Source organism: Tyto alba, unplaced genomic scaffold, assembly GCF_018691265.1.
Source record: "Tyto alba isolate M040663 unplaced genomic scaffold, T.alba_DEE_v4.0 Super-Scaffold_42, whole genome shotgun sequence".
Lineage (NCBI taxonomy): Eukaryota > Metazoa > Chordata > Aves > Strigiformes > Tytonidae > Tyto > Tyto alba.
The window spans coordinates 34750067-34772423 of NW_024881318.1; the positions used below are offsets into that span (position 1 = coordinate 34750067).

At 36.2% G+C, this 22357-nt stretch overlaps 1 protein-coding gene across 3 annotated transcripts in view; it reads left to right on the plus strand.

Moving 5' to 3' along the window:
- The window catches only part of UHRF2 (ubiquitin like with PHD and ring finger domains 2), a 92348-nt gene extending 72545 nt beyond the window's left edge, over positions 1-19803 (plus strand). For 2 of the 3 annotated variants that reach the window (XM_042804499.1, XM_042804501.1), the window contains 8 exons: positions 471-575; positions 10252-10358; positions 12383-12545; positions 13082-13219; positions 14434-14557; positions 14958-15121; positions 17069-17167; positions 18689-19803. In XM_042804499.1, the coding sequence (XP_042660433.1) occupies positions 471-575; positions 10252-10358; positions 12383-12545; positions 13082-13219; positions 14434-14557; positions 14958-15121; positions 17069-17167; positions 18689-18835 (1047 nt within the window). In that variant the 3' untranslated portion in view covers positions 18836-19803. The remainder of the gene's footprint in view (positions 1-470; positions 576-10251; positions 10359-12382; positions 12546-13081; positions 13220-14433; positions 14558-14957; positions 15122-17068; positions 17168-18688) is intronic. The other variant, XM_042804500.1, reaches the window with a different exon arrangement.
- The last annotated feature ends 2554 nt before the right edge of the window (positions 19804-22357 follow it).

Here is a 22357-nt window from a genome sequence, read left to right on the forward strand (position 1 = left end):
CCTCTGCATTGGTCACATTTACAGCGTGTTACCTTAATAGTACCTGACATAATGATCTTTACACAGGTCACTGTGATCTTCCTTAGTTAAAAACTGTAAAATGTTACCAAACTGGCAGATCTCCATTTGCTTTGGGTTGTTCTAAATGACTGTGCAAGTGGAGTATAGCAGTGATAAATACTGTTTATGGAAAGAATCGTGAAGATTTTTGCCAAAGAAGAAAGTGTTTCTTTACATATTCCAGTGTCACCACTGTCCTACATTGTCCTTCCATTTTTTGGGTGTCCTTACTTTTGGCTTTTCTTCCTTAAAAAAAAGAGGACTTCTCACCTTTAATGGCAGTCTTACATTAACTATTTACACTGACACCCCTGTACAATATTTTAAGCAGAAAGCCGATTGTTAGAAATGATTGTATATGTCTGGTTGTTTGAAAAAAATGCGAGAAACTGGCTTTTTTCTGTTGGCAGGTGAGCGAAGCAGGTGTTCACAGACCACATGTGGGTGGAATCCATGGGCGCAGTAATGATGGAGCTTATTCACTTGTATTAGCTGGAGGATTTGAAGATGAAGTGGTATGTCATTTATTGAAGCAACGGTTTTGCTGTTCTAATGTATCAGTGTTGTAAAGATAGAGTTGTTTGTTGTTGATCCTAAAACTAATGCTTATGCAAATATGACTGTGAAAAAAACAGCCACTACTGATAACAAACTGAATAGGTTTTTGTTCTGGGGAGAAATATGTGAGGAAATCTTTCTTAAAGAATTCTTATGCTAATATTTATACTGAAGCAAAATATATCAATTACAATGGATTTTACATTGTTTAGAGTAGTTAAATTTCACTATACTTTCAGAATCTGAATTTTGTTTCTGATAGTGTAATTATATGCAAATAATGTGTTTTATGTTCTGCTTTGGTAATGATTTTTATTGCTTTCAAGACAGATGCCTCTTCCTTTGGGTTTGTTGTGTTTCTAAATACATGATACATTTATTTTAATGAAGAAAAAAAGGTACATGTTACTTGATTCTGTGAAGTTCTGAAGGTTCTTGACTCCTACTGATGAGTGCTTTCAGAATTTATTAGGAAAGTCTCAATTGTATTATGATCCCCAAATGTGCTGGAAAAAAAATTTACTTTGATATTAACATTCAAGTAGAGCAATGAAAGCAATTATGCTACTAAGCAAAACAGTAACTGTGACGAACTTTCATCTCATGATGTTGACCATTTATTTATGAATATATAACTGTCTTCTGCAATTAAATAATGTTTACAGTGGGTACCTCCCTTCCTGCTCCATCAGGTGGAACTTTGAATCATGCATCGGTGAAGGATAAAGCAGTAAACAATCCATTGTTTGAAAACATGCATAGATGTTAATCTATGGATTAACAAGGAAAAAGATGTTGGAGAAATAAACAAACATCTGAAATAACACCAGAATGTAATGCATTCTTTGCCAACAGCACCTTCTGGCTGCTGCTGCTGCTGCAGAGTATTTCCTCTGAATGAGTCTGTGTCTTTTTTTGAACAAGTCATGTAAGGAGGTACTTGTTGTGGGGATACATTACTACACCTTAGAGTCACCTCAACCCAAGCTCTAGGGCCCTTAGCCAGTGGATCCTAAGAACACTTGCTCAGTAGTGGTACCTGCTATGTTGGGATGCTGCAGACGCCTTTTTTGTTTGTTAATTTTTTGATGGTGATAGTGATGTCTCCTTATTTCTGCTACTGTAATTACTCAATTCAGATTATTTAATAAATTTATTTGGACCCTTTACATGCCTTTTCCAGTTAAGCTATGTGATGTTGTGATCATGAGTTTTTGTGGACACCTACCTACTGTCATAGTTTAGATGACATATATAATTTTGAAGAGGCATAGTTGGGGAGAAATATTGCAGAAGATACCCTAAAATTTTGTATGAATGTCAGCTTTTTTTCAGTTCTCTAAGAATACAAGGAACAATTTTTTTTTTTCCCAGATGCATTTTTGGAATTATTTTTTTTTCACTTCTTCTTTCATATACCAGATTTTATTTCCCAATTTACTGCTGTTTTTCCTGATTTTTGGAAAAGGTTGAAAATAAACTCCTATAAGAATATCCACAGAAAAATCAAGTTCTGTGCTTATAAGTAACCTACATAGAGTATCTCATTCCACAAATGATGCTTTTAAATAAAAAATAAGATAAAATCCTCTGCTCATATCTAGTCACTTTATTTTATGAGAACAAGAGAGGTGGCTCTTTCTTGAATTTTAGTGGTACGACATAGGTACTTGAGTACAAGTTTTTACAAAATTGAGAAATAAATACATTTTGGAAGACTGTTTTACTGTATGTTTATGAACTTTATGCACAGTGTTGACTTGTGCCATTTTAATGCTCTTCATGTGACTTTAAATTAACAGTTCAGTATTGGGGTAAAATAACTGCAAAATTGCAGGATACAGAGGTCACTGTCTAGCTTCCAGATCATGCTATTTTTATGCTGTGTCTTTGGGAATTTAAAGTTCTGCAGACCTGGGCTTGTCTGCAACTTTGCTCAGGTTGGGATATTCTGAATATATTGGAGTGCTCAGTAGCGATGAGTTCTGTCAGTACAGGATTTGTCCTCAAGTCTGAGAAGGGATACAGTCACAGTTTACAACATGAGCATTGGATACAATTGTTTTGCACATGAAGCTTAACTTCATTCTTAATTACATGCATATAAAATGTTTGCACATTAATCTTTCTCTTGTAAATGCATAACCTTGAATTTTAGTGATGCCTTACCTATTTAAGATCCAGTATTACAACAGTTAGCTTTAGAGTCTTGAATAAGTTGATATTGCTGATGTCCTGGTCTTGTTCTTAACAGTGACCATAATAGGAACATTAGCTGAAGAAATTGAGAATTCTTTGAGGAATTTAAGATTTATGAATTATAGCAGAATAGACAAACATTTTAAAACTAGATATTGAACATTAGCAGTGATTGTGCAATCACAGTGTTCACGATAAAAGTATTTTGGCTTGTCTGTTCATCAAATCAAGTAGCTGAAAAATTTTCACTTTACCCTCCTATTTTGTACCACTGTTTTTATATATGGAGTTAAAGCTGCTGTTTATTTTCAAAAGTTTCAAAGTCCATGTTTCTGCTGGGTTAATGTAGTGTTTTAAAGATGTTAAATTAATTGTGTGGTGTGCTTAGTTTAATTTGAACAAAAATTGTTTCTTCTTTAAGTGCTTTTACATATAGGGTCATACAGGAAAACTGAACTGACATTCAGAATCTCTTGGAGAATAATATCTGCTGTGATCATTTGCATGGTCTTGTAAACAATTCTGAGAGTATGAAAGAGAACAGCATATCTAATGACTCAAAAAGGACCCCAGGCAAATATACTCATTGCTTAGGTTCATTGATACTTTATACCAAACCCATTCAGTGCCTGGAGCATAGCATTCACAAATCACTTAATGAAATGGCTTGCTGTCCATTTTAGACATTCTGTGTCTTTGCATTAATCTTGTATGGGGGTAGTCAGCTCCAAGGGGTTAGTACAACTGTTACTTTACTTGTTTGAAATAGTCCAATTGAAAATAAACAGTATTTAGCTCACTGGATTTGCCCGAGCCCTGTGATGAGATTATAGCATTTCAGAACCTCTGCTTAGTGTGCCTTGCACAGTGAAAGTGCTTAATCAGTTCCACTAGTGCCAAAGGTGCAGTGCCAGTGCTGTAGTGAATTGCATACTTAAATGGCTTTAAATCCAAATCAACTGGCAATAAGAGCACCATGTCAAACTGGTTTATCCAAAGACCACTGTGACAAGCAGTTTACCTAATTATGTGTGTATGACCTGCTGCTTTATTAACAGATTTGCTGGGTTTACCTGGGTCATCTGAATCCAGTGTGAGCACTGGTACAAAAGAGATGTAGTATCCTATATGAATTTTCTGAATTATCATTCCATGCTGACTACATTACCAAGGGGACAGATCCTTTCAAATTTTCCCACCTCTGTTTTATAGTACTGAGAATCCAACATAACAAGTGACTACAACCATTGCTCTGAGAGTCTCTCTGTTGTGAGTTACCTGGATTGAGTATGTAGCTGAAAACCTGATGTCTGACAACATGAAACCTGCTGTTTTCAAAAGCCATCACATTTCCAAGGTCTAAGTGCCCTACTCGTTTGGGACCTGCTTGGTCTCCCAACGTAATGTGAAGAATTTGAGTGCCTCACATGATAGATACCAGATATCTTCCTTTTCACTCAGATGTGTTAATTGTCCACTATTGTTACCTCCAATACTGACATACTTGACATAATTTGTATGGTGGTAGCTTTAATATTTACTTCTTACCACTGTTTCAGATTTTCAGTACAGCTCCAATTCTGCAAATCTCCTCTCCATCTTTTCTCTTACTCTGTATTGTTAGCTATCAGTCTATACAAAATGCTAATTAATACCAAAAAACCCCTTTCGTGCATTGTTTTCCAAATTTCATTGTCTCTGTACCTGCATTATATTCAGAATTACCTTCACATTCTGAAAAGCCCTATTTTGTTACATAGATAAGTTTTGTCATTTTTTTCCTGCTAGTACTACATTTGTCAGAGTAGTCTTACCTGCCTATTTGTCAGCTTCCTTTATAATGGGGTGTAGAATCAGTGTCTGTAGTGCTCATGTCTGCTTTACCAAAGTTCATTTTCAGGACTTTGCATATCTGCTTGTTTCTGAAGCATTGAGGAACTTATTTGACACAATGATACAGCAGATTAAAAAGTAGAAATTAATGTTGGCAACGCTAAGCAAAGCACCATTTAGCTCCTTTTTATATTTAATGCTTTCCAAGAAGCATTCTGTCTGGAATAGTACCTTAGGTCAAGGACACAAGCCTTGGTTTCTGTTTGTGAATGCCTAATATACTGAAATACTGTCTTTCTGAAATTCATACATTTTCAAGAGACATTAGTCATATTAGTGCAATATATGGAGTATCATCAATCTGTTGCCTTATTTGAAGGATCAGCGTAATTACAGTCATCTTTGTTGTGTCAAACCATGAGTTTCTTTCTGGACTTTATAGATTTTTCGCATGAACACTAACAAAAGTTAATTCTTATGATATTAAGCATTTATTTAAATACAGGAAATAAAAATGATGGAAGGAACAAATTCTAGTTACTTGTGTAGAGATAAATGAATATTAAATAGTAAAAAATCTTCCGGACAGGCAAGATTTTCCTTGCCTTTCTTTAACTAGGATTATCGTAGGCTTATTAAATTACTCATACAGATTGCAGGAATTTTTGCCCTCAGAAGACCAATCAGACAGTGATCTCCAACAGATAGCCAGAAATAACTGTAATTTTAAAATGTTGTCCCAAAAAGCTGTTGTATCTCCTAAGTAATCTCCTACTAGAGAGAAGTGTCTTTGACCTGAAAAGGCTTTCTGTGTGTTGTATCTTTGATGAACCTGGTTTGAAGTTGGAGAAGATTTTGAATGGAGCAGAAGATAATGAATCCAGATTAGGTAGGCTGAATTTTTTAGATATTAATGTTTAGTTTAAAGGTCTAGTAATCCACCATTTTGGCACTGAACACAAAAGGAATAAGAAAAACCTCAAAAAATTGTGCACGTGGTAATTGCCCAGTGCTTTCATTTGGGAGTTACAGCCACCTTCTGCTTATTTGAAGTTGTCTTATTTATTGTTCAGAGATCAAGACTGGCTAACACTGAAATGGTTAAAGGTTTATGTTATGGTGGAATATGCCAGGATACTGTCAGGTTCTTGCTGTCAAGGGCAGTTGTGGGGAAGACTCAGAAACACCAGTTATGATATATTCAAGCTCTGCACTTGATGCAAGGGGTTTTTGATTGATTTATAACTGAAATATGTAATTTAACCAGTCCTTTTGAATTGGCACCTTTTACTGCAGTGCTAAACCATGAAATTATCAGAAATAAATCAGACAATTGGGCAGATAGACCAATTCTGTCAGCACTTATATGCAAACAGACTTGTAAGACTTCAGTGGAGATGAATGATGACATGATTCAATTTCAGGTATCCCTACTACCAGGGCAAGAAAATCCTTTCATAAGTAATTATCTGATAGTTAATATTTGTCTTGGATTTAATAACTTCATTTAAAAAGGCTTAGTGGTTCTATATTTTGCTCTGTCATATTAATAAAAATCTTAGCCTTTATTCATCACGTTGTACTAAAGTGAAACTGATGAATTGAAGGGTTGATGAACTGATGAAATTTCGGGGTTTCTTATATCAAAAAAGCCAATGATACATTTTTTTGTTGTTCAGACTGAAGGTTGAAGGTCACCTAGAAAATCTGTGTGTGTTCATAACAATGTATTTTACTAACTGATAAATGCAATTTTTCTATGTATATTAGGATCAAACCTTGAAATTTGAGCATAGGTGTTAATGGACAGAGAAAATAACTCAGTGCTCTCTTGAGATAGCTGATATTCCCGTAACTTGAAGTAGCTAATGCCCTTGTCAGCTGCTGCATAAAAGCAACCCATAGAAATAATGTGGTCTAATGCTTAGGTGGAATTGAAAATCTTAATTTTTCACTCTCCATTATCTCTCTGTTAGACTTACAGTGGATTATGTAACAACATTGAAATAGTGAAGTATGATTTAATACAACTGACCATCTGCTTATGTTGTATGTCTGAAGCTGACTGACTTTAGTGTACTAGAGCTTTGGGCTCATCTTCCACTCAAATGCCTCAATATGAGATACTGGGTCAATGCTACTGTGGCTGAAGTTCATTTGCTCTATAACACCATCAAACTTTACAAACAGGACAGTTAAGAAATAACTTTATGGAAACAACTAAGAAAGAGAGACATACAGAAGGCATTAAGAGAAGACATAATAACAAAGGTCTTACTAGCTGTTGAACGAAAGTTTTGGTGCAAGGAAGCTGTGGAAAGCAGAAGAGAAATGGCAGAATTACATATTTTAAGGTAAGAAAATGGGGAAAAGCTAGGAAGAAGGAAGAGAAGAGAAAAGATAAGACTCTTAATAGATTTTTTGATAGTTACTTTGTTTCTTAAAGAACATACATACCTCAATAATTCCTTTTGCCAAATGTTTCTTTAAGTGTTTAATGCAGAATTTACAGCAGTATCAGTATCCAAGCTCTGCTTTCTGTTCCTCTTCAGAAAAAAACCAGCTTTCCGCCTTTACTTGTCACATACAGGCTATCAGTTGAACATTGTTACAGGTGGTAGGAAGATCCTGCATTGTCTGTAGATAAACTCAGAACTCAAAGCTATTGAGAAATTGTTTTAGTGAGTCATTACTCATCAAAAGATCCCAAATATTAAGCTGTGTGAATATTCCTGGCATACTCCACTTTCGAAGTAAACCACCAGAAGCTCATTGGAAGTAGGTTCTGTAGGTCTCCCTGTAGATCTCCAGACTACTGGTATCCCCATTCCACTTCTACTTGTCATGGGCTGTATCCATGTTCACATTTATTCCACTCTAAGGACTCTGTGTCTGTGCATCACTTACACTTGCCATTCTAGATTTTTCTCTCTCTACAAGCACTTAATCTCCTAAGCTTTCTTGCTGTCCTTGTTTAGGAGTTCCTCTCATATCAGAGGTTCAGATATCCTCCCCATTTCTCTTCATCTGGTACAGATCAGCACTGTGTATCGCAAGATCTTTTATTTTCCTCCAGTTCTAGGAAATGTATGTCTGTGTTACCTGCATTTTTTTTTTTTTTTTTTGTTAATATATCTGATGTGAAATAAGTGAGTGTAGTTCTTCTGGGAAGTAAAGCAGAAATGATCCTTCCTTAGGTTGTGGGCTGTTAAAAGATGCCTTCTTGTTATTTGGCCTGTAAGAATTGTGCTCCATAATTGTTCCATTTCTTCTCCATTTTCCTTCTCCCGGATTTCCAGTTTCCCCCAAGTCCATATAATTTTGTCTATTTATGCATAGAACACTTGGATAATTAAAGAGAAGCAAATGTAACTATCAAGTGTGGAATCCGTTCAAGATGTGAGCATGTATGCACCGGCCTTATATTCATGCTGTCTCTTCAAGCACAAGTCTTCTGGTTGCTTGTGGTTGAAGAGTACCACCCAGAGAAACATGCAGTCTTTCTCTGAAGACATTGGAATTTTGATGTGTTTAGCCCTTTTATGTTTAACCTATTTTCCACAGAAGTGTGTTCCAGTAGGTAATTATGAGTACTGTTGGATTTATGCCTTCTCACTTGAGTGTTTTTGGCTTAAGTCTATAGTGATTTGTCCTTGATTTATGTTTGTCTGTTATGCCAAAAAATGTCTATTCATTATGTTCTTCTCATGAAGATTATTCTACCGAATTGTTGACAAACAAAACTATTTGTCAAGAACCTGTCTTGTCTTATAATTTTTTCCATTTTGCTCACAATTGTAGTGTTCCATCTTTCCTCTATTTTTTTACATTCTTAAATACGTTATTTCAATATTTTTCTCAACATTATACTCTACAAAGAGGGAGAAATCACCTTTCAGTTTCACTTTAGTTCTGCTTGTACATGAAAAAACTGCTTTAGCAGTTTTCCCCACTCTGCCACACCATGAACCTGTGTTCAGTTACTTCTTGTTATGAAATGCAAACCTCTCTTTATTCATGACTTTCCAAGATACATCTTTTTGGTTTTCTGAACTTGGCACAAGCTTCTTATTCAAAGTTAAAATGAGATTTGTTTGAATGGGCCTAATTCATCAAGCAAATCCATCCCTATTCATATTATTGTTGCAATTATCTTTGTATGATCTGTGCATTTTGTTTGCCTTGACAATCACTGAAAAATTAAACAGCTCAATTTTGTGATACCTTATCCTAAACAATTTATTTTGCATCCTTTCTTAACAAATAGTTCTTGTCTTGTTGGTCTTTCATTCTTTTGAAGTTTTTTCCAATATTGTCCTTGTACAACATTATTCTATTTCTGTTATTTTTTAGAGATCCATTAAGCAGAGTAAGTAGACTGTTTTAAGAAAGGATATACTGGAGCTTATATGTGTCTTTGCCAGGTTCTGAGTATTTTTTTTAACTTCATAGCATTTGCTTGTTATATTATGTCTAGATAAAATTTGAACAAGAAATATTTTAATACTACAGCTGAATTTCTGTTAGGTTTTCCCTACACAGAATAAAATAAACATCATTTCTATAATTAAACTGTGGCCTTGTTCAACCAGCATTTCTCTTTCTAACTTTCTCTTTTTCTGCTGTTGTCAGTCATGAAATATCTGTAACAGTCTTGCACTGGATCCTTAATAATGTCAGACTTTTAATAGTGGTAAGAAATTGACTGAATTTTACTACTGTGTACAAGTATGTTCAGATTTTTGCTATAAAAATTCATGTAAACATTATTTTCCTGTTAAGTATTTATATTCTACTGTTGTTTCATTCTTTGTACAAAATTTGCATCTCCAAAGAGGTATCATAATAAATATATTTGTAGAATATATATATTTCTAGAAATACATGAATTTGCCAGGAGTAATATGAATTTCTGTGACATGTTTCCTAAAGAAGATAGTAATACTAGCTTACTTATGTGTATGTAGATTTTAACAGTTTCCATGTTTCATGGTAAAAGATATCAACCTTCCTTCAATTTAAAGAATAGTCTATGTAGGAAATGTACTACAGAATTGTATCAGCTTACAAAATGCAAATCTAAATGAGTTTAAGCTCTTACTAGTTCAGAAGAGCTGCACTAAAGCATCTGCCTTGTACATAAGGCAGAGCTGTTTGTACTTGTTTAGGACCTAGCACCTTGCACAAGCTGAAGTGATCCCTCCAAGGTATTTATTACGTATTTTACAAATATGATATTCTTGTAAACTCAATGAAACCTGTAGAGCAAGTAACTGCTTGCTAGAATGTGTTCCCTTCCCTAGATTTTTTTCTATTTTTTTCCAAAAATATATTTTTGAAAGATGTAAATGTTCAATTTTTTTATGGCAGGCATTTTTTTTTCATAAGAATTTTCTGGTACATATGTTACATTCAGACCAGTAGCCTTATCCTGGCACAACTACTGTAGGACAGTGATGCTGAAATTGAAAACACATCCTTCTGTGCCCTGGATTATAGTTTTTCTCTCTCTGTGTAAATTGAACAAATGAAGTCGCATTTTTTTTAAATTGAGTTGCTTTACTTTGGAGTGTTAAAATGAAGAATAATCTTCTTGCACAGGATCGAGGAGATGAATTCACTTACACTGGGAGTGGAGGTAGAGATCTTTCTGGCAATAAAAGGATTGGAGAACATTCATTTGATCAGACATTAACACACATGAATAGGTAAGTTTTTAATATAAAATTAACAAATATTCCAAAACAAAGAGCTAGGTTGTAGTGTTTTAATTTAAAACTAACATTCTGCTATATTAATTCACTCCTGTACATGTTACTTTTGTAAACAATAGTGCCTCTTGCTGCTAAGAGGCATTTTATCAAGCACTATGTTTTGTTGATTTAAAGAAACATGCACTTCAATTAAATACATGCTGGTGAATCTAGTAGTCATGTGTCCAGTTGAAATTGTCCCACAGTTTCCTTCAGAGGACTCTCGTTTTATTTAATGAGAAGGTTGTCACAACTCTTGGGTGGAAGTTTTCTATTCAGGGTGTTCCTTTTTAGGTTTCTTCTTCAATGGTTAAATCAATTATGAAATTTAAGTAGGAAGAAAGCACATTTGTTTTCCTGTGTTAAAAGAAATCTTTCCTATTTTGGTTGTGCTTTCTTCCATCGTAGTTTTCTATGAAAAGCAAGGAATTAGGGTGTTGATTTATCAAAACCAAGTGCTTGAATCTTAAAATATATCTCCAAAAGACGAATTAAACATCTGCTTAAAGTGTTTTCATGTCCTTCAAAAGCCTGCCAAACAAAGAGTTCTCCATAATTTTTTATTTCTAAGGGCATAACCTCTTATGCAGCTGAGCACTTAACACCTGTGGGGTGCTGAGATTGAGACCTTTTCTTTGCCAGGTCTGCTTTTAGATACGATCTGCTGCTGTCAAGCAGAGTGGAGTGGGATTCTTTCAAGCTTTTTGGTGGTACTTAGGGGATAGAGGGGAAAAGCCTGACTTGGCTGCCGAGAAATGGGGGGAGGGAATGAGAGAAGGGACATGATGTGAACAAGAACAAGGAGCGAAGGAAGATGGAGGTGTAAGTTTAAGCAACAGGTTTACAAGCATATTAAGTGAATAGAGCAAACTTGCTTTGGGAAAGAAAATTACAAGCTGGACCCCTTAGTCTCAGCGTTTCTTCGCGCTTAGCAAGTGAGAAAAAAGCTTGCCTTGTAGCTTTGCAGGCATTGGTACACAGGGAGTATAACAAGGTGCTGCTCTCAGTTACTGATTTAGATATAAGTTATCAAGCAATTTGATACCGAATATTATGATGATTCCATGTAGTTGAATCAGTATTAGTTTTTCTTGTCCAGACATTTTTGATTTTTAAGCTTTGTTTTTATATAAGAAAAATTTTTAACATCGGCGTTGCGTGCCTGTCTTTTACTGTTCTGTACAATGTGGGTTTTATACTCATACCATGGCTGTTTACAAACCATATTATTTCTCTGTTTGAGATCTGTGGTTTGGTTTGAATGTGATTCTGAAGGGCTTTCAATCCCTGGTCAAATCAGCCTGCAGTAGTAAAAATACTGTTGATTATGGCAGCGTGGTCTAGTAGTTATTCGTACTGTCTTGTTCCAGCTTTTCTAGAAGGTTTTCATGTAGTTAGTGGATAAAGGGGTTTGCTTGTCCTTGAGTTAGCTATTATTATATAACTCCTACTCCAAGGCAATTTATGTATTATGTGAGAGATTTCAGTTGCTTTGAGCTTTTTGGACAGCTACTACGTACTTTATAGTGTTTTTTGTCATAGTCATTACTTTTGCGTACACTCTTAAAAAGCTTTAAAATCTGCAGTTAATGGGGAATAGCAATAAGAAAAGTTTGCCTTTTGTTACAATTTTCTTTTCATTCCCTCAATATTATTTAGGCAGAGTTTATTTTGTAAGATGAAGAATATTCAATCTAAAAGTATTGTTTTGTTTTATTTAGCATTATCAGCTGAATTTTCATCTGGAACTTTGACAACAGAATATTTTGTGTTCCCATTTTTTTTCTTACCATACATGGTAGCATGGATCTCATTGCTCCCATCAGTTCTGCAGTTGTTGAAGAATATACTGAAAAGTTCTATGCTGCTTGACAAAACATAACTAGATAAGGGAAATAGATACAACTTAATTACATTAATTTTCAGAAATCTGTTGTGCGAAGCAAACTAGTTTATGAAGATTTTAAATCTCTTTCTAGGGCATTGGCCCTTAACTGTGATGCCCCATTGGATGACAAAAATGGAGCAGAGTCTAAGAACTGGAGAGCTGGTAAGCCAGTCAGAGTAGTGCGCAGTTCAAAAGGACGGAGAATCAGCAAATATGCCCCAGAGGAAGGCAACAGATACGATGGCATTTACAAGGTATTCTCATTTCTACTGAGTGCAACGTAACATTTTTCTTCAGCTGTTTTAAAAAGTCTCATAATTGTTACATTGCAAATTCTTCATTATTGCTTAAAATAAATAATTCTTTTTTCTCCATGATAGCTTTTTAGCCTTAGCTTATTCTGCAAAGAATTGAAATTAAATTATTCAGAGCAGTGACAATAGAACATAATGCAAATTGGATATATAAAGTTGAATACGTAAGCTACTTTATATGTGTTTACTGAGTCATATTCATTCCTGAAAATCAAATTATTTCCTCACTCCTTCTAACTATATCCTAGCTTTTTGTGCATTTAATGACTTCTTAGCATCTGAAATAAAGGTGTGTGCCTTTTAAGATCACAGTATTTATCAAAAATACAAAAATTTTGCACCTGAGGGAAGAGCTGCTGTGTCATAGTAATGTATAACTTAGTCTTCCCATTTCCTCTTGAACAATTAAAATATAACTATATGCATGTGTTTGGCTTGTGATAAAATAATGGCAGTAATTTTATGTTGTTCTTTAGGTGGTGAAATATTGGCCAGAAATTGGAAAATGTGGATTTTTAGTTTGGCGCTATCTTCTGAGGAGAGATGATGTTGAACCTGCACCTTGGACTTCAGAAGGAATGGAGCGATCAAAGAAACTGGGTCTGAGTGTACAGGTTCGAATCAGGACTCAGAGAGTTGGTTTTATTTTCAGTTCCAGTAAATGAATTCCAGAAATAGAAATCAGTTAAATTATAGACCCATTTTTTTTCTTGTATTTGACTGGGGCAGGATTTATTGCCAGAAACCACTACAGATTATATGCAGACTGAAAGAATCCTGTAAAAATGACACAGCAGAAGGAATGGTGGATGAAGCTTTCTGCCTTAGCAGTGTATTGCTTTGCGTATATGGAAAATTAAGAGTTGGAATTCAGTTTTGTGATCCTTAGGCTGGAAGGAATTTCTATAAATGACTATTGTTATAGCAGAGTCTGTAAGAAATCAAAAAACCTGTGCATTTGTATGTATTTTACTTTTCATGTGACTGAGGAGTTTGTACAGATAGTATATTTCAGGCACAAAAATAAACTTGACCCACGAGGACTTGAGCATTGCAGAATCAATGAAAAATAGAAAAAATTAACATATTGTTTGTTTTCTCAGCAAGGCAATGTTATATCTTAGAGCATAACTTCATCTTCAACTTTGCCTGACTGATTTGTATAGTTGAAAGGGCATAGATATGGATATGGGGTTCCTTTTAATACAGTCAAGTCTGGAATAGATCCTTTGACTTGGTTATACTTTTTGAATATTAGATACTAATGTAATTTTTTCTCCATCACCATAGAATCACAGAACAGTCTGGGTTGGAAGGGACCTTAAATGTCATCCAGTTCCAACCCCCCTGCCATGGGCAGGGACACCTTCCCCCAGCCCAGGGTGCTCCCAGCCCCGTCCAACCTGGCCTTGAACCCTTCCAGGGAGGGGGCAGCCACAGCTGCTCTGGGCACCCTGGGCCAGCGTCTCACCCCCCTCATAGCGAATAATGTCTTCCTTATATCTAATCTAAATCTACCCTCTTTTAGTTTAAAACTGTCACCCCTCATCATATCACTTCACCCCCTGATAAAGAGTCCCTCCCGAGCTTTCCTGGAGCCCCCTTGAAGTACTGGGAGGCTGCTAGAAGGTTTCCCTGGAGCCTTCTCTTCTCCAGGCTGAACAACCCAACTCTCTCAGCCTGTCATGTAGAGTTTTAAAAATTATTACGTATTTATTTCAATATGTAGTCACAGAGTTTAAAGTTTTTTAGAAATTAGTCTTGTTGATATTTGAGAATTCCTGTATGCCAGTGGGTTTTGTTTTAAATCTATGCTTTTTTATTTTAGTACCCAGAAGGTTATTTGGAGGCCATGGCTAGTAAGGAGAAGAAAGACAAGGTTAAAAAGCAAACTGTGAAACAGGAGCCAACCAGCCAGAGTAATGGAAACCAGAAAAGGACAATTGATGATGGTATTTCTTTTTACTTTTCTAGTGTTCATCAGCAAAGTCTGTAATGTTACATTTTATTAAGTCAGTAGCATGAAACTTAGTGGAGGTGTGAAATTATTCGAAATACTAATGTAAATTGATAAGCATATGTTCTGTAATTTAGTAGTATTGTAGGAAACATCCTATTTACTACTTTTATGTTGTTTTTTTTTTTTCTCTTAAGCTCTGTAGAAAAACAAGCTATACAACTGTGTGCTGCAGTCAAAAACAATGCTGAAAAGTATGCATTGGAGTAGGGATTTGATTGCCGCATGTTATGACTGTAATTCATGTTTTAGACTTCTAGAAACAGTTTTGTTTTCCCCTTTTATTAGTTCAGACCAGCACTCTTGTTACTGCATCTGATGGTCATAATCTTAAGCAGGTATAGAGGAACCTACTAATACACCCAAAGCCATGAGAATGGGAGATGGAGGGAAAGGAGAAGCTTTCCAGCTGACCCAAGAGCAGCAATGGCTGATTAGAGAAGACTGTATGAACCAGAAACTGTGGGATGAAGTACTTGCTTCTCTTAAGGAAGGACCAGTATGTTTGCTGCATGCATAATTTTTAATGTTTACCTTTTCTTTAGACCGTTAGGAGAAATCTTGAGTCTCTCTTAAAACCTAATTTGCTTGTTGAACTTCTGCTGAATACAAACTGTGTCTAGCATTATTTTTATTTGTAAGACTTAAATTTAAAGAAAATAATCCCCACTGTTGGTGGGTCGGTATACATCTGCATAACAGAGATCTTTTCTTGCTCAAAAATATTTTGAAGTTAGAAGTGTCTATTTTTTTCTTCTAATTTTTGAAAGGAGTTTGTTTTCTCTGAATTATAAATGTATTTTTGTGCTATACTGATGTGAGAAATCAGGCATGAAGAAAGATTGTTCTAGTCACTACTTTTTGTTTAGACAGAAAATAATTTTATGACAGAAAATACAGGTTGCTTGCTTTGTTAAAGAAGATAGAAGTACTGTCATCTTCAAATGTTGATATGAAATGAGAATATTTTAATCCAGATCTAGATTATTCCACTCTGTAGAGAGGGAATCTTAAGAGACAAAGTGCTTTCCTCCCCCCAAATGTCAAGAAATAGCAAGAATAGCTCAAGATTGAAGAGACTGTAGACACTAGTATAAAAAAACTCCACAAAAGGAATGACTCCTGAAATATTATGTCTTTCGGTCATAATTAGTCTTACCAATGTCACGTTCATAGTTATTTTAGCTGTTTTGCAAAAGAAATTAAGGCACTAAGAAGTTAAATAACTTGATAAAACTCAACTCAGTGAAAAACAGACAATTGGTTGGAAGATAGATACTTAAAAATGGACATACATAATTAGTTTATTTACCAGTAGCTACTTATGGTGCTTCTGTAACAGAAGAAGCATTTATAACTCCCTGTTTTTCCACTTGCAGTACTAGTTTTTGCTATAGTGCTGCTGCAGTTCTCTTTGTGTAGGGACCGTGTGAAGTTATTCACTATTATCTATTTTCTGTCAAGTGTCTGTAATGACTAGGATGAATTTCAGTTCTTAAAATTGTGCATGATACCAGGCAATAGAAATGTGTGTGTGTAAAAAGGAGAAAACAGTAACTTAAAAAACTTAAAAGTGCTTGAGTTATGTAGAAGTCATTTTTCTACAGATTCCTACCCATAATTTTGGTAAAATTTCCATTTGGTTGCCACTAAAGGCAGTGGGAATCACTGGAAGCTTTGGGTCACTACTGTGAAAATATAAATGTTTCTGCTCGAAACAACCACCTTCCCTTTTAACTAAATAAAATATGATTTAAGATAAGTCTGGTATTTTTAAAAGTTATTATCAAAAAAAAACGTATTTTGTTTATCTGTAGATCTGCTTTTTTTCCCTATACCCAAGCTTGTATTATTGAGGTATTTGGGGATCACTGACATGCCAGAGATAAGCATGTTTGTGTGCGTAAAGCACCTGATACAAATGTGTCTTGAAGATTCCTCAGAGATGCCCTGAGAAGATTTAAAAACCAGGGAGGTTGATTAACACACTGCAGAGAATTGGCCTGATGAGAGAAGAAACCGTTAAGGTACCTACAATCCATAAGCACAGGAGAAGGTGCAGAAGTGGCTTTCTTAGCAGAGTAAGTTCCCTTGGCAGAGAAGCGGGGACATGCAAATTTCTAGCAGCAGTTACTAAACACAGTTACTAAATTTTTCTGACCTATGCTAAGAATCAGGCATGAGGGGCCCTCCAGTCTCTTTCATTTTGTTTATAACAATAATCATACAAACAAGTAAATAATCTCTAAATTATTTGTTCTCTGATTTGTGGAAGAGCAGGGAAATTAAGCAGTAATGGATGTGCTTTCTGATTGCTTTTAAAAAGCTGCACCCATGGATATGGAGGACTTAAGAACTTATGGAAGTTTATCATCTTTCTATAATAAGTGGCATTTACAAGAACTGTAATAGATTTTGTCTTTTTTATTCCTTTGCCCTACACTAGAATTTTCTGAAGAAACTGGAACAATCCTTTATGTGTGTCTGCTGCCAGGAGCTGGTTTACCAGCCGGTGACAACAGAGTGCCTCCACAACGTCTGTAAAGTAAGAATAATCTTGGTCTTGCTATGGGCTGTTTTTTTGGCTCTGACACACCAGTCACCAAAGCCATATGTATTTTAGCAAGACAATATTGCCTAACATTCTGAGCAAAAACATACAAGTTTGCATACAGTAATTGCTGTGTAACATTAATTTTATGTAATAAAGAGTGGAAGTACGTTTAGTGTAGTTCCTGATAGATATAATGAGTGAATGTTACCATTCCTGTTGTTTCTTTGAGATCAGTGGAGTTACACTAGCACTTGGTTTGGTCCAGTAGCTAGATGTTGGTACAGTAACAATAATTAAAAGCCAGATTTTTACAATTGTGTAAGATTCTTATTAACAGTTGTTGAAAGGATGCAGGATAAATACAAGAAAATTATCTGGAGTAAGTTATGTTGTTATTATTGGCATTGTTTTTGTTTGGTAGGAGGGCCCAGAAGTCAATTTATAACTCACGTATCTTAAAATCTTGATCAGTTAGTTATAATGTAAGGAGTTGGGAATCCAGTTTGTACTAAATTGAATTTTTGTAGCATGAGTCTGTAAAGTATCATGAGCTGAATTGTGCATATTTGAACCATGCCTGCCATACCTAGTATTTCTGCCTAAGATTCTAAAAGGGCTCAGACAATTATCATCCTAGTACAATGTCTGATAATGCAGGTTCACTGTTCAAGAAGATATGTGTCACTCCAGTAAAAGTCACTGTGTTGTTATGGATGGCCTGCACACATAGAATGATTATGGCTCCTTAAAAAAACATTAAAAGAATTATGAAGGGGTTAATACATAGAATTATGGAAATTGGAAGACCATGGAGAGGAGAAAGCTGAATGGCAACAAACTCTGAAAGCACAGAATTTGAAGATGTCAGCACATATTTGTGAATAAAAAATAACATCCAGTTAAAGTTGTAAGGAGTAGTTTGATAGTAAGCTACTATTGCTGGTAGGGTACAGATCTGCCCTGAAAATTTCTGATATTCAGCTCACATGCCTGGGCTGTCTACAGCCTGTGGTAGCATAGTGAGGAGGGCAGCCCTGATGTGATTGTGTTAGAGACCATATTATTCTACACGTCTTTAAGGCTTAACTGACTCTCATCCAATGAAGTAGATGGAAGATTGTTACCTAAACACTGTACCTGGTATACTCACCTTCCTCTTGAAATGTAGGTTTGGAAAACTGTAGCAATTTAAGTGTGAAGCTAGAAGGCAGCTGCAGACATGGCTGTGATTCACAAGAAGGCACTAGTGGAAATGAAGGGGATATCTCAGTAGTGATTTGTTTTTACTCCTCCCAAGCTCCATGTTTCACACCCCAGCCCAGAGCCGTTTGTTTGTTTAGGACATTTTAGTCATCGAGGCAGAGCTGGATGCCAGAGGGCTTGGTAACGATGTCTTTTTTCCTGGTAGTACAGCAGATTGGTTTATAGTGATTCCTTAGGTTTTTTTCTGGTTAAGCTGTCAGCCTAAAACAAAGTTCTCACAATTTATTCCTCTGTCTTTGTATGTCCTAGAGCTGTTTACAGCGCTCCTTCAGAGCTGAAGTCTTCACCTGCCCTGCCTGCCGCTATGACCTGGGAAAGAGCTACACCATGGTTCCCAACAAGATACTGCAGACTCTACTGGACCAGTTCTTTCCTGGTTACAGTAAAGGACGATGATGTGCTCAGACCCTTCTGTACTTCTCCCAGTGACTTTATAGACAGTAAAGGAGAATAAACATGAGAAATTCAACAGTGGACCAGCCAGCTTGATGGGACTCAATATATTGTCACATTCTGAAGCAGCTAACCCTCTTCCCCTCATGGCCATCTTTTTGGTGTAGTGAGAACTCTAATTCTCAGCTGTCTTTTAACATCAAGGGTAGTTTTGGCCAGTTAACAAATAGTTTTTAAAGAAAAGAAAAAAAAAAAAAAAAAAGAAAAGCCTCAGCTCTTACTGGCCTAGCTGATGCTTCATTTATGATTTATTTTTTTGTAACTACCTCAGGACAGAGGAAAATAAATTGTGGGGATGACAAAAAGTTAGTGAAGTTTTAGCTACACACTGCCTCCTGAATATTAGTTGTGCCTGGTCCATGTGGTTTGATTTACAAAAAAAAAAACCCAAACCAAAACAAAAATCCATGATAAACAGCAAAAAACCCAGAAACAGCACTTAAGCCAGCTGGATTAAAGAACAGCGAATTCTGTGGTGTGCATAATCCTTTTTTGTCTTTTTCTTCTATTATGCTGTATTTTTTTGCAAGAACAGGCTGATTTTTAGTCTATTTTTGTGAGCTTCATTGTGCTTTTCTTGTATCTTATGCAAGTTGACTACTAATGACTAATGAGAACAATATGAATGCATTGTTGCTGCATTAGTGTAAAGTGATCTGTGTTTTTTGCACTTAAAGAGGGTATTCAAGACACTCTAGCTGTGTAAAAAATATTTCATATAAAAAAGCCACTTCTGTATTAGTTAAACTGTATGCTTTTAGTAGGTCTTGTATCAGTGACAATACATCTACATGGCATTGAAGGCAGTGCTAGCTTGGAGAGGGTTCAAATCGCTTCATATTGTGATCTGAAATTTTATATACAATATATCCCCCCCCAAAAATATACCTTATTAAATATTTTATGATTCAGAAAAGTTGCCAATTTTGTTTTTACTATTATCCACTTACTTAAATCGTAACATTTTTATAAAATTTTTTTGTCAGATTATTAAATGCTTTCTTTAGGTGGGCTTCTTATTTTTCAGACATGAGGCTTTATATTCCTTAACTCCTTTCTCAATGAAAAAAAACAGTGTTAGTTAAGAAAAAGACCCCAGCCTGACATGGATACCTGTGGGCTTACGCACACTCTGTACCAGCAGCTGTCACGCAGCTCCTGTGGTCTCTTCCCAGCACTTGAAGGAAGCTTGTTAGTGTCCAGGCCATGTGCTGGCACTGGAGGGAACCTCCGTGCCCCGCTGCTGCTGGTGGTGCTCGCTGCCAGGGCGGCTCGGTGCGGCTGGGGGCTGCCATCAGCCAGAGGGTCCCGCCAGAGCCACGGGGCTGCACTGCAAAGTAGGCATATACAGAGGTATAGATGGAAATGCAGATGTCATTCTCAGTAATTTAACATCTTGCCCTTACCCTGGTGTGGTAAGGAACTGGCTACTGAGATGCACGTGGCAGTGTTGATTTTTGTGGCTGAAAGTTAGTTAGCTTAATGGTTTATTCAATTCGTCCGAAATAAGTAACTTCTCTCGTCCTCTCACTCTCCCCCCGTCCTACTTAGGATTTCAGTTGCATCCAAAATGCACTTTGCTGGTACTATCTCTCTAGTCATATAACAAAAAAAACAGGCGTTGCTGAACAGTTTTGAAAGATTTAACTCCTCAGCTTTTTCCGTGCTTACTAGAATGAGGGTTCAGCCTTTATTGAGTAGGTGAATTGGTGTTAGTGTTAAGCATACCAATAAGCATAACAGTTTAAAAGAGATTCTTATAGAAGACAGATTCTTATATCCTGTTGAACTTCTGTGTTTTACAGAATACTAGCTCAGTAATTTATGGGGAAAACAGACCTTATTTTACCTTTGTAACAAGCATTGCATCTGTGCAGTAAGCACATAAGACTTGTGGCTTTTTACTTGATGAGTGAGCGCTGTTAAGTATTTTATACCTTTTAATGCTTTTTTTCTGTTTGATAGCTTTTAGCAGTTAATTAATGAGATAAATTTGTCGGTTTGAGGTCAACAATGGGGAGTTCTCTGCTTAATATGAAAATATGCGAACCAATTTTTCAATATATCTTTTCAATGGCAGACACAATCAAGTAACATGAAACTACCTTTAACAGACATTAAAGTAGCTTGACAAGACTTTGTGGAGTTAGATCGGCAATCCAGAAAAACTTTTTCCTCACATTACAATTTTGCAGTGTTTTTTCACAATTTTTTGTACCCTCAGTGCTGTATCAGTAGCTACTGAAAGACGCTCTTTTCAGAAACTCTAGAGTATAAAATGCTAATTTTCTTCACTATGTGTTTAGACTTTTTAGTACCTAGGTGCAGCTTTTCACAGGAAAACTAACCTTATGGCCTAACCTTCCTTTAATGAAATCCATTCCTGTCTCCTGTCATTACACAATCATGTCGATACACAGTGTCTTTGTGTAATTTAAGCCCACCACTGAATTCATAAGGTAGGTAATGAAGAAGTTGGAGTCCCAAAACTTTCACGATAAAGAACACAGAAGTCCAGTACTTAAAACAGTGCCGTGAACACCAGCCTCACTTGTGTCACTTCAGAGAAAGCTCCCAGGCTTGGGTGTGCATGGTGACCTTCAAGAAGGGATTGAGCAGTTGCTGGCTGCAAGGTGCAAAACTGTGCGGTCCTTCCCCTGGCCCAAGTGTTACCCCAGTACCTGCTTCCTCATCCACCAAAGTCCTGCGTCGTGTGGTTGAGCGAGTTGGTCTCTACAGGGGTGCTCGCTTACACCAGGCGTAAACGAATCTGCACTGACACGGCCTCAGGGTCCTTTCACATTCACTCATAGCATGCGTGGGGTCTCTGCGTAACCGGTGAGAGGGTTGTTTTTATGGAGATTTGACTGGGAACAGATGGGAAGAGGCTCCTGTTTAAGGCCTGCGTTCTGGCTGCAGAGAGTAATGGAATGTGACATTGTGTGTAGCAGCAGGGCTCTGGTCTCAGGGTGCTGTTGGTATTTGGGGAGGGTGGCAGATAAAGCTATGAATCAGTTTTCACACAAGCTGTAGACTTACATGACAAAGCGAGGAAAGTTGAGTGCACTGTATAAACCAAAGCGAGTATCCAAAATAAGAGTTTTGAGAAACTGTGTAAGGAGAATACATTGTTAGACAAGATGTAACTCATACTGAGAAGTTCACAGTCTGTTAGAAAAGGTGTTTCATGCCTTCCCTGGAATAAGAGGAGAGGATTAGATGGAACTACAAGGAAAAATTGATGTGATATAGAAAAAAAGTTAAGTTTGTTACTGTTCCATAAAAATGATCATTCTTGTTCTTTAAAAAAATCAGAGATTTCAGTATTAATCTCTGCCAGTATTTTGCTCTGTGTAGAAGCTGTTACCTCTGTGGCAATTTTGACAAGTCAGAACTTAGGCTTCAAAATTTCATACTGCTCTGTTGGATAAATCCAGCTGAAAAGTTAAAATCTAGAACACGACA